Below are 13,624 nucleotides of genomic sequence, written 5' to 3'. Positions count from 1 at the left end.
TGTGCCAGTGGAACTTCAAATCTAGAATGAATAATGTCTTCACGCGCTCTCCGCGATTTATCTTTTTGCTAAGGATTTCTTAAGTAAAAAGCTTTTTGGTCGCCAGCACGTGCAGCGGAATAAGTTGGTTGTCACTGGGCTGCACCCTTCAGTGTCTCCCAACGCTAAACAAATTAATGGGGAGATATTTTATTTTCGTTTTAACCACCCACATTGTCTCACATTCGTTTGTTGCCTCTATGTTACCGGATCAGACCTGCGACAAGGAAATTTTTGACAGAAGCGTAAACAAGACCGATCTAAACCTCCTTAGAAGGTTACATGCGCAACCGTAAGCTTGTCAAAACTCGAACTTGCAAAATGTAAGCTATAGTAATTTTTGGAGCAAGGAAAGACCGACGCGCCATGCCGTACGGCATGGCGCGTCGGTCTGTCGACCCGCGCGTCAGCGCCCTCCATGAGACAGTAAAGTAACTTCTTGAATTTGGAAGTTAATAAGAAAACGTAAAGAAAAAAAAAAGAAGAAGAAAGAGGAAATATCAGCAATTTTAACGCATTTCAAAAGCAAAAAAAAGAAATAAAAGATTAAAATAAACGGTAAAGTAGAAGCACAAACCCAAGCATCGGATTTAAGGAACCCTGGCCCGACGGACCCCGCTTGCACATTATCCTTTCGAATCCCCAGGGGACTCTTGTAGCACCCCATTCTCTTTCCCCTTGCTCGCTCCTTCTATTTGAGAGAGGATATTCCTTCCGAAGGGGTGCTAGTGCACGCTGCGGGTGTTGCCACACCGTCGAACTTCCTCAAACTCCCCTCATTTCTTAGAGTGTAGACCCCGTACCACGAAAACAGGACGAAATAGCTGAAGATTGTAATGGCATCAAAAAGCTTTATCATGTAGAACAAACACTATGCTTCCTCAGGAGCAGCGATCACGTCTGTAACATTCTAAACCGTCGAGAAATATCTCCCGGTCACGCACAAAACCATGCCACCAAGTCTTCATTCCTATACTCTTCAAGAGCAGCTTCTAGAAGTAGTCAACTTTATTTTTCAAGCTTCTACAATATACAATATCTAGGGAAACCGAGACAGTTGCTCGCGGGCATTCACACAGTCAATGCCAAACAATTAGTGTTCTGACAGAATTTCCGGAATACATTGCGTCACCTAATGACACGCAGTCCTACTTTAGGGCTGTCGTTGTTCCTTCTCGCCGATGTGCCTTTGCATAACTCCACAGGTTTTTTTGTTTGTTTTTTTCGCAAACAGGCTTCAAAATATCATAGCATATGACGTAGAATTATCCAGCTTTCAAGCATTTGTGAGTATGCTTTGATTTTTCTTAAAATATCTGAAGTTATCAATAATCGGACGATGTTTTTTCTGCAGAAAACGAGCCCAATCTATGAGATCGCTTCATCTTAACAACGTCAAATCCCAACGGAAATTTACGGAGCTCCGTAACTGGCGCTTTCGATGACACAGGCGTGTCCCATAAACTGATGTCCTGAAATTTTTGGAAAAGGAGATGACATCGACAACTACGTTTTCAAGCTTTGCAAAAAGAGCGTCTAGATAATTTTTCTTTTCCTGCCACATTTACAGGTCGTTAAGATTCGCGCACGCTAGCCCCTCTTCCAAATTTTGACTCAATTGAATATACTCCTGTGCGGAATTCGTCAATATAAGTATCATATGACTTTTGGCTGTCTTCAATTGAGACAAGCGTTTTCATCAAGCTTCTTGGCCGTTCGAAACTGCTGAGCATGATACAAAAATACGATGTTCACTGCAACTATTACAAAATTATCTGCGGAAACATATCCAGCAAATTCCAAGCATGCTCACTTTATAATATGTCTGTTTCAAACATGTCAGTGCAACCATTTTGTGACAGATATGACACAACTGTCATATAATTATAAAACACTTATCAGACAGCAACCGCAGACCGTCTTTCCTACGATATCTTTGCAGTGTGACCACGGCTTAACAGTTCGTCCCTGACACAACGTGTGAAACTCAAGCAAATGTACATACGTCTCGGAAGCATTAGATTGGTAGGTATTATTTCCCTAAAAGACGTTGAAAACAGAAGAAGCTAGGCCTGAATAAAACATCGGCTGCCACTTTGAAGTTTCAAAGATGATTCTTTCAAATTTTATCTCGAAAACGTCCGTTTTTTTTTCTAAATAAATCTGTGCGAAATAAAGTAAACACCCCGTATACAGTGACATAAATTATGTCAAAATGTTTTATCTGAGCAGGCGAATTTCCTCCCATTGCAGCTTAGTCGCATGCAGGTCACATTGTCATCCATGCTTACCTAAAGTTCGTGTTATGGATATATTTATAATATGGATACTTTACCACACGCTGTTTCTGATTACCTTTCCAACTTTAACAAATCTGGGTGTTACCGGATAATAGTCGCATAGTTTCTGCTTTTGAAGCGAACTACAATAGAAAATCGTTATTTACCGCAGTTAATACAATGTTCTAAAAAAGCGAAAATACTCGAAAATCTTTTTTTGCAAACGTTGCCTCGTTCATTGGTATCATATCGGTCTCTACCGTCCAAACATGGGCGATTTGTTCATTTCATTTCTATTGCGTACTTGACGTCCTGCGTACGTTTTGTTTATTTTAAATATTATGCAGCTGCGTATTTCTGTATGTTCCGGATTAAATGATTATTAACCTTTTTTTAATTATCAATAAATATTTTATAGAGTTGATAGGGTTCTTACCGAACTATACCTGCTGTTTTCTGCATAAAAAAATTCTAATTCATACCTTCTCGTTCTTTTTCTAAAATTCAAAGCACCATTCATGAGATGAATAAAAATAAATAATGCAATCACGACGCAGGGTGATTCCAATTGTTGTCCGTTCCTACGTTCCCTTTCACTTCCCTTTTGTTATTACGAATCGCGTCTTGTGACTTCAAGTTGTGCAGCGTGTTTTCAAACCCACAACAATGGCGCTTTTACCATGGTTAAGTATTCAGTAATCACTACGTGGCCGCAATCATGCTAAAGGATCATACATTTGATGAAAATCACGCCAAATCAATTCTTCGTCTCTGCATGTAGTCATTAAAAATACAAACAAAAAGCCCCAGCAATTTTGATCTGTTTGTATAGAATTATAATGAAGGTTGTTTCCTCTCGCGCCTGAATGAGAATTTAGATATGTATTTTACGGACTATAGACTGTACCCCGTGTGCAGCCAACAAAAAAAAATGTAGTTGAACAAATTATTAGATACTCCGTGCCCGCTGGTAGACTTTTTCCATAATTATGATGCCTCTACAAATGTAGGGTTCATTTACTTACAGATAAGCCTGTGCCAAACACAATTAATAAGTTGCAAATTCTGTCCGTCATAAAACCAGTCACGTCTCTGTCATAAGGAGTGGCTGTGGGTAATTAAAAGATTATGGAAACAATAAGAGAATATAAAACATTAAACATGTCTTAAAAATAGTACCTTCAGAACACAAAATATAACACATATTACAAATGAAGTACGTGTTTCCCTTAAAGTTCAGCCACGTTTTTTCGGGAAACGCGGAACAGTTTTTTTGGTTTTCGCTGCTTTCTGGGGGCTGTCCCACCTGCTGAGCACGTTCATGATAGAAAATGTCGGCTGTCAAGTTGCAGAAATGTCTTCTTCAAGGCTTCACCTTCCACGTCGTAGATTTTGACAGTCGCACTATAGGTCAGCAATTGTTTCATTCCACTCATACGTTGAACACTCCGATGCTCTGACTTGCCCGATGCGGTGAAAGAAAGACTGTATAAACGACACCGTCCCGGAGGCGATGTATGACTGCCTCTGTCCTCCGGGAAGGATCACGTAGAAGTTGAAAGGTGATCTCGGGTTCAACGCGTAGAGCGGAGCATAATAATAGGAGACATCGTGTGACCGTCCTTTCCTTGCGCTGGTGGCGTGGCAATTGATAAGACATCTAATTAATATCATTCCGTAAATACGAAGTGTAACGGTTTCATCTAGAGAACGGGCTGACTTGGTACCCGCGTCTGCAGCTTCGCTTCCTCGGAAAAGACGGACTCGATATTCATTGAAATTGGAAGGTGTGTCCTAGAGACACACACCGAATAAGAAGGGTCATTATTTCTAAAACGACTTGGTAATTTTGGTCGCATCGCAAAAATGCTGGGATCGCTTGGATAGCCCGTCCGGAGTCAAAAAATATTGTCCAGGGGGACTATTTTATCAATATAAATTGAAGTTTTTCATAACTATTTATAAAGCTAGCTCTGATACTGTAGATGAAGTTATGTGCCTGAGCTTGAATCTCGAGGTTGTACAATGACATGGAATGACCACAAAACCTGTAGAATTATTGTATGTACATTAGCCGTCTGTGTAGATAAGCGTTATTGAGAGATGGTTACCGTAAATATGGGACATAGTAACCCGTAAAATCACGACCATTGGCATATTTGATTTCGTCTCGATACCGCTAATATCAGCGATGGTGAACATATAATGAATTCAAAACCTTTAACTGTCTACCGTTCTTTTTTTTAAATTCGAGTTTGTGTAATAGAATTTAGAGAAATAATTATAGTTATAGATCATGTCAATTCTGCAAACAAGCTACTTGCATGGCTAGTTCTCAGAAAAGATTTTACCTGCGTCTTCAAATATCCATGGTTAAAATATCTAAAACCCTTGTAAAGTCTATTGAAATTTGTATATTAGTAAGCGTTCAATCAAAAGGCAATGGAATGAATGAAAAGTTATTAAGACGCGGTTTTCCTCATCGAAACTCCAAAAAATTCAAATTCTGCTATGGCCGATGACTTTAGATGAACGCGTTAGGACCACAATATGCTCACTAGATTCAATCAAGTAAAATGAAACATTTTCTCTAAATAATGTGGTAACTAATTTTGCTAAGCTAGGATTGCGATGAGTTATGCGGATATCAGGAGCAAAAAAACCCGCGACGTAATAATTTTAATCCGGGTTATGTGGATATTTATACAGCATGTAGCACGTCAACCATTTCAAAGTTGTGACGAGTCACTCGATGTGGTTCAGTCATTTAGTCAGTACGGTGCAACCTCTAGCTCGGGGTCTTTTACGAAATCCGAGACACTTCTCGTTTACAATGCTGAAGCTGCTGTCTGTGTCGCATAAGGAAATGCCAGTAACACTTCATCTTTATTATTTTTTTACTCAGGTACCTACTTCGCCCTCTGGCATTACAGTAGGGGCCAAAAAAAAATACATGACGAAAAAAGGTTAGATATTCAGCGCATGAAAAACGGCGTCATCGGAAATTTCACATACCGTGCGTGCTGGAAGGGAATTGTAATCATGCCTGATCCATACAAAAAAAGTGTCGCGGCCTGTCACCATAAAAAGGAATCTTTCTCATTTTTAAAGCGTGGTCATTGCTACACTACACATGGACAGGGACTTTAGTATATTTATCCTTTCCTATACCTGTTTTTCTGGAATGAATATTGTTAAAGAATTTTAGACGGAGTAGATTTCTACTATCCCCGAATATTAATCCTTTTATCTGGTGCTTACTCTCCAACCTACCAAGTTGCCAATCCTAGTTTCCTAAAACAAACATAACAGCCATAGTAGGAATTTCTTTGAAGCTTTCGAATTAAAAATGCGGTATAAGGGTCCCAGAGATCACAGGCATATATGAGGACAGATCGAACATGGGAACAATAAGCTGTTTCTTCGAGAGAACGGAGTAAACGTTTAGTATTGTATAACAGAAGGACAAGCATGCCCAAGGACTCCAAGGACGTGTCATCAACATTTGCAGTTCGATGCAGACCAGAAGTGAAGTAAACAACGAAATGCTGGTAGTTCTGATTTCCCTGTAAAGGTGATGTGTAAGTTTTTTTCTATGTTCAGTCATTTGTTATGAGTGACATCGTGATTTAATGGACACCAAGTCGTTTTGCACAATCAGCTATTATTCGCGGTACTGATCTCTCAACTTACTACACATTCATCTGCAAACATTCTGATTGTAGAAAAACCCATCAACAGCAATAAGATTTATATTACTAAAAAAATAGTTGTCAAAAAAGAGCCTTGCGACACTTTTGAAGTAACATCAACCATTCGGGATTGGAAGACATTTATAACCATTTATCGTTTTCTGAACGACAAATTCGCAAAAAAAAAAAATTTACGAACTTTGTCATCAAATCTATAAGCACGAAGCTACAAATTAAAAGAAATCACAAGAGTCGATATCAAAAGCCTTACTGAAGTGAAGAAATACAAAATGAACACTCTGTCACTACACGATTGCCACAGGAAGGTTATCAAATAATAGTAAAGTGGTTAGTCGGGCGAGTTGGTAACGATTGAACATGGATAAAAATTGCGCACAAATAGAAAGGAACAGAGAAGAGGGAAGAGAGAAGAGACAACCGCAAACTCACAACTTGATGTATCAAAGGAAGAAAAAGGAACAGCCCTTGGTATCAGCTCGAGCCGAGACCACACTCGCACAAGGGCACCGGAGCACGCGGAGGACCCACACCATTAACCACACTCAAACGACTGTAGAAATTCGATTTCCTTGTCGGTTAAAGCCACAGAAGGATGGCTGACACAACGCTTGCCTAAGCGGAGTATATGAAAAGCTTCAAAAATTTCCCGAGTGTGTTTTTCGGTAAATCTGCCAATTATCGAGGTTTTTTGTAAAGAAGGTGCACACTTACACGCCTGACAACGCAAAGGTAGGTGACCCCCACCGTTGAATTTAGAGAAAGGTTGTGCTCCCTTAACCGGTCATTAATACACCGTCCTGTCTGTCCTACGTAGGATCTACCAAAGGAAAGGGGAATGCTATAAACCACTCTGGTTGAACAGGGCACGTAAGGGCGGACGTGTTTGGTGCGGCACCTGTGCTTTGTAATATTTTCTACTTTTGCTCGAACTTTAGAACATGTTTGACCCATTTTTTGGGGGGCTGACATCACTAAGGGGACTCCGTACGTATTGGCTACCTGTTTGAGATTGTGAGATATTCTGTGTATATACGGAACCACCACCACGCTTTCCTTGTCGACATTAGGTGTAGCTTTTTCATATCCTTGTACATTTTTATCAGAGTTCCTACCACCTCAGTTAGCACCTGCGCTGGAAACCCAGACGCTGTAAGCCTTTCATTTGGAGCATTAAAACTTTTTTTGATGATGTGGAATCACGACCTCTTTAAAGCTGAAGTAAGGCAGGAAAGAGCTATGCCTCTTTTTACGACTTTAGAATGCGAGGACGTTAGTGCAGTAAACCTTTTTTTAGAACGGGGTGAAAATGATCAGCACAAGTGGTTTGTTTGCAAAGATAGGGAAAGGTCTAGAAATTGCAACACACTTTCCTTAGGAGATTCACAGGTAAAAATAAGTCCCGAACCGCACTTGTGGAATATATCCATGATGCTATTAATTACATTATTGTCCAATGTCTCTCGCTACACTAGCAAAAAATCATCCACATACCTAAACACGTGAAGAGCTGTCATAGACGCTATGGCCGTCTTAATGGCGCGGTCGACCCCCGCAAGAAACACTATCGCTAAGGGCCGGTGCAACGCAAGAGCCTATACAGACTCCCGACGTTTGCAAAAAAAAAACCATTTTGCCACCCAATGAATGTCGAATTAAGGTAGAAATGCAGCATCTTAAGAAAACTTTCTATAAGTACACCACTTGAGTTCCGGAACGAGAGCTCACCGCAGGACTCAATGCATGACAGGTAAGTACATGTTCATGGGGAAGCGAGTAAAAAAGATCTTGAATGTCCACGCTAAAAACACTTTGATTGGATAGTTCCTTTGTCCTTGGTACTTATTTTTACCTCTGAAAGCCCTAAGGAATATGTGTTGCAATTTTTAGACCTTTCCCTATTTTTGCAAACAAACTACCTGTGCTGGTCATATTCACCCCGTTCCAAAAAAGGTTTACTGCAATATACGTCCTCGCACTCTAAAGTCGTAAAAATAGACATAGCTCTTGTCTGCCTTACTTCAGCCTTAAAGAAGTCATGTCTCCACTGTGGTAACTCGGGCAATGGAGGAAGAGAACGTGCACGAGCGGACGGGCGAGCTCGAGCAATCAGGAACCGGCCACCATCGGGCAAGCATCGTCTAGCACAGCCTAGCCTGTATAAATATGTAAATAAACCCGCGATTTACTACATCCACAACAAAAAATTCAGTTTTAACGCTCAAATTGAGAGGCTTACCAGCGTCTAGGTTTCCAGCGCAGGTGCTAAGTGAGGTGCCAGGAACTCTGATAAAAAAGTAAAAGGATATGAAGAAGCTGCCCGAAATATCGACAAAAAAAGAGTGGTGGCGGTTCCGTATAGACACAGAATATCTCACAATCTCAAACTGGTAGCCAATTGGTTCCGAGTCCCCTTAGTGATGTCAGACCTCCAAGAAATGAGTCAAATTTATTCTAAACTTTGAGCAAAAGCAGAAAATATTACAAAACACAGGTGCCACACAAAACCCGTTATCCCCTTACGTGCGCTGTTCAACCAGAGCAGTTTATAGCATTCCCCTTTCCTGTGGTAGATCCTACGTAGGGCAGACAGGACGGTGTATGAATGTCCGGTTATGGGAGCACAACCTTTCTCTTAAATTCAATGGTGGGGAGTCACCTACCTCTGCATTGTCAAGCGTGTAAGTGTGCACCTTGTTCACAAAAAAAAACTCGATAATTGGCAGATTCACCGAAAAATACACTCGGGAAATGTTTTAAGCTTTTAGTATACTCCGCTTAGGCGAGCGTTTTGTCAGCCGTCCTCCTGTTGCTTTAACCGACAATGAAAACGCCTTTCTACAGTCGTCTGAGTGTGGTTAATGGTGTGTGTCCTCCGCGTGTTCGGGTGCCCCCGTGCGAGTGTGGCCTCGGCTCGAGCTAATACCGAGATACAATAGTAAGGGTGCAGGCGAGCTGGTGGATGTTAACCATGTTGAATATACCTGAGACTGGGGTAGAAAAACATAAATATAAGGAGGAGGACTGAATAAACCTGGTAGCTATATAAGGCTATATAAGGAGGAGGACTGAATAAACCTGGTAGCTGAGTTTGAGACGTCGTCCTGTCCCGTTCTGTTTCTTCGACTTTTATGTTTTTCTACCCCAGTCTCAGGTATATTCAACATGGTTAATACCGAGGGCTGTTCCTTTGCCTTCCTTCAACACATCCAGTTGTGTTTTTGCGCTTGTCTCTTCTCTCTTCTCTCTTCTCTGTTACTTTCTCTTTGTGCGCAATTTTAACCATGTTGGGTATCCGATCACCAGAGCAGCGGGTCAGGTTCACGTCGACTGATGACGTGCCCTTGAGCCGTGCAATATTATGGGCGCAGACGCATTCGTATATGTGTTGAACTTCGCTGAGTGAGTCATCCTACTATTTCAAGTAAAGCACCACCAGTTTCGTGCTGCAGTGGATTGTGACTCATCTTGGCCGGCTGGGTATTAGCGATGTGCGCGGCCAAAAGCGTCGCTGTGGTCAGCTTTCAACAATTGGCCAAACCGTGGGCATATGAGCATCGTCAGATTGTGAACTTTGACGGTGTTAGTTTCGGATTGCGATGGCTCCTAGCTTCTACTGCGCTTTTGAAACACACCATCGAACTCGTCGTCGCCCCCGATGGTAGGTAGCCAGAATAATAACTAGTGACGTCACGGCGAGGCAAATCCCGGTCGTGACGTCACGGAGTGAAACCATAAGAGAGCGCCACCGAAACGTCTCGGCGCTAATAATGTGTACACTAAGGCGAGAGAGAAGTTTGCAGCGGGCATTGCAAGCCAGCAAACAATTATTCATAAAATCCCTATCTAGAGACCTGCGGCAGAAGGTGCTCCGACTGGTCAGCATAGTAACAATGCCCCAGCATCTCCTTAACCCTAACGCCGTCAGAAGCACAAAAAAAAAACACCGCCCGAACGTTTTTTTTTTTTTTTTTTTTTTTTTGGGGGGGGGGGGTGGGTGGGGTGGGGGGCGGGTGGGGTGGGGGGGAGGTATTTCTCCAGAAATGTGATGAAATACATTTCTTCTGGATTGTATCGTGATACAAAGAAACATTCCAAATGTATTTCGATACATTAATACATATATATTGGTAAAAAAAATGTATTGCGATACCGACATACAGATACGAAATGTATTTCTGAAATGCTATCGCGATACATTTGTATCGCGATACTGCCCAACGCTGCAGGTCTCTAACTCATATTTTGGACGCTGAAGTGTAACCGACCTATTACGTCATATTACATGTTTCAATTGCGAAAGTGGTTCCGCACGTTTTTTGCCGACCGGGTGAATAGGTAGGAGCTTGGTTGAAACAACTCAAACAGCCAATTACCGCCAGTTGTCTCGGGGAAACAATTGTTTACTGGTTAACAAAATGCAAAAATAAATCATCCTGGAGCTTATAAAAAACGAACACTCACGGAAAACATTGAAACCACCAAAGTACACGAAGTCGCTCTCAATTAGGCTCTCACTGCGCATGCGAGAGGATCTCAGGTATGTCCCTCCATATTAAAGGTTATTAAACATTATTTTGTAACTTTCCTCTCTTTGAGATAATGAGGAAAAATTGGCCTTGTTCACCCTGGTGGGTGCTGTACTCCGGTCAAATGCTCGATACCCTTCCTTCAATAGTCAGCGCCTCTTTACTGCCATGGGCAGCAGTATGCAAACATCCCGGGGATTTTATATTTAAACACCAAAAAGTTTTTATTGGCATGACCACTACGCGGGATAAATACTATCAGGAAAAACTATAATAAACTTTCATACCACAAAAATCTCCCCACAAAAAAAAACACGAAAAAACAAGGCGTGAAATAAGTTTTGTCGCGTTATCCGAACAACACATAAAGCGAGCTGACGAGAGGAGGGATCTGCGCCGTCGTCTGCTCTTTTTCCTCCTGGCTACGCCACAAACGATGATGATGATAGCTAGCAAAGCGTTCCCCGTATTTCGCGCACGCCGCGAACTACAGAGAACGATTTTCTAGCTCTTTAGCCCTTTATTGGTGCTCACTAAACCCCTCTTGGCTGACGGTATCTGATAATGGGTGACGCGCATTTTACACCGGGGGACCTGTACTCGTGTACCAGGTGGCCCGTATACGTGTACTGGAAACCGGCATAGACGCTTTGCAGCAGCTGTGCATGGACGCCGCCACAACTGACCTTCAGTTTTTGTTTCCTCTTATTTCGTTTATTTCACTTCATCATTACCATAGCAGGCCAGGTTAGTGCCACATTAGATCCAACTGTGTCCTTTTCTAAGGCATCGGCCTTCGTGGAGGATCGTCAACTACCGTTTCAGTTGCTCGGCATCTCGGTAAGACAAGAGAAGGTCAGCAATGGCGGCTGTAATCTGGCGCGTGTGTGAAGCGTCTATAAGCATCTTTGTTGACTGTTTGTCAATGGTGGCCGTTAGGGGCCCGTATATACCGGTATAAAGACGTACACACTTTCGTCTAAAGGATTATTATAAAGAAGTCAAAATAAACCAAAGCAAGTGAAAGCACAATCAGAAAACGTGTTTCGTCTTAAAGGACACATGCAAAGGAAAAAGAAAAAAACATTTTTTTAAACAGCTTAGATGGAAAGAGAATATCATAAAACAATTTTGCAACGAAGGAAAAAAATTAGAGCTATATTTACGGCGCTATACGAATTTGTAGTTGGCGCCCGCGCGAGCCGCCGCTGGTCGCGAGGTGGGCCTGTGCGCCGCCGCAATGCACCACCGCCACCTCAAAGTCACGCGGCCGCCGCACGCTGAGCATTGTACGACGCCGCTTCAACGCGTTTCTCCACTCCGCCGTCGCCGCCGCCGCACAAGTTCGTCCGCTTCGGGGCGCCGCCGACGTCGTCTGACCGACGCACAGGTCTATCACGTCTACTTGCGCTTCTTCAGGAGTTTCCTTTGGGCTCTAAAAGTTACTTATTAATCATAGTTTTTTTGCTATACTTAAACAAAGATGAATAAGTTACTTTTAGAGGCCATAGGAAGCTTCCGAAAGTGCGCAAGCATCACGTGATAAAGAAAGACTAGTCACGTGGTAAATAAGAGCCACTCTTCCGCGGCGCCCGCGGGCGCCAACTACAAATTCGTATAGCGCCGTAAATACAGCTCTAAATTTTTTTTCTTCTCGGTAAAATCGTTTTGTGACGTCCTTTTTTCATCTAAGCTGTTTAAAAAATGCTTTTTTACTTTGTATGTCCTTTAAACGTCTTTGATAAAAACGATTTGGTGGGATAGGATATATCCTAGGCGAACGGTGTTCCAGATTTCTAAAACTTTTATGACAATTTGGGTATCACAGCTATGCAAGAACAACTGCAATAGGACTGCAAAACATATAAAGTAGTTATAACGCAGCACTGTACAATTTCGTAGCTTAGAAAATTGGTGGTGTTAAAGGATGTGATTTGAGAGAGAAAAAGAGGTTTCAGCAAAAAAAACAAAAAACGTCTCATATGATATGAACAATCAAGCTTGCGGGTCCTTCAGTGTTCATTTAATTTTACAACTCGCTCTTCGGGTAAGGGCAGTCATCAATCGTATAGTTGAACACCGGACCTTTGCAGTGCTCTTCGAATTTTCTCAGGCATCTTATTGGAGGATCCATAAAGCCCTCTCTGTTCACCATCAGGTTACAGGCTGAAAAATAAAAGCACCTTTAAATATAACAACCAGCTGTTGTCCATCAACGATTTGCACTTTATCCTTTGTTCAATACTGCGCTCAAACAAAACGTGAAAGGAGTCTTTCCTTTGTATATCCAGGATTTCAACATACAGAACGACTGCAGCACGCTGATGTATTGAAAAAACCGCAATTGTGAAAAAAAAAAAAAAACTTTTGAGGTCACGTGTTCTCATCTCTCGCCAAAAAAATAAACAAAATCGTTATTAACTTATTACCTTCAAAACAAATCATAAAACGTCCTTAAACGGATACTATAGCTAAATTTCAAGTTCACAAAACAAGGCTGCAGCAATCGACGGGAAGCTGCAGAACCCAAAAACATCACTGATACAGTGATGTCTCTAACGGATAACCGTATTTCGGGAAAATGAATGGCGCGATTGTACAGAGTCGACGAGCCCCAACGAGACATTCCCTTCCCCCTTCTTTTCGTTTCCTCGAGATGATTAACCGAAGCCAGGAGGACAAAAGCGAGGCCGCTTCGCCTCATGTTCAAATGTTCCAAGAGGACTGTGACGTCACAGTCCTCGCTTGATTGAGCCCCTTTCCAAAACTAAGGCCATCCGTTTGAGTAATCGATGTATGAGTGTGGTTTCAGAATTTGTAGGGACCCGTACAACGCGCTTCGTAGGCCAAATTTTTTCAAATCCAATTTCCGGTTCAGCATCTTTTTATGGTAGTGCTGCTGAGATGTACTTCAAAAGGTATAGCGGCATGCAGATACTGAGATACAGGCATTTTATGGACAAAACACGAATATTCAGGTACATTTGTTTTAACGCAATGGGATACCACTGAAATACTTCTGAAATAACGGGAAAAAAGTAACTTGGGATACAAATATTGATACATA

General features: G+C 41.9%; 1 protein-coding gene across 1 annotated transcript in view; it reads right to left on the bottom strand.

Annotated features, from left to right (window-relative positions):
* Positions 1-12,586: 12,586 nt before the first annotated feature.
* The window catches only part of LOC115329322, a 40,974-nt gene continuing 39,936 nt past the window's right edge, over positions 12,587-13,624 (bottom strand). Inside the window, exon 5 of the mRNA XM_029990885.2 lies at positions 12,587-12,723. Coding sequence (XP_029846745.2) covers positions 12,587-12,723 — 137 coding nt within the window. The remainder of the gene's footprint in view (positions 12,724-13,624) is intronic.

Source organism: Ixodes scapularis, unplaced genomic scaffold (assembly GCF_016920785.2).
Source record: "Ixodes scapularis isolate PalLabHiFi unplaced genomic scaffold, ASM1692078v2 PGA_scaffold12__126_contigs__length_90152505, whole genome shotgun sequence".
Taxonomy (NCBI): Eukaryota; Metazoa; Arthropoda; class Arachnida; order Ixodida; family Ixodidae; genus Ixodes; species Ixodes scapularis.
This window is presented reverse-complemented; position numbering and strand designations above follow the sequence as displayed.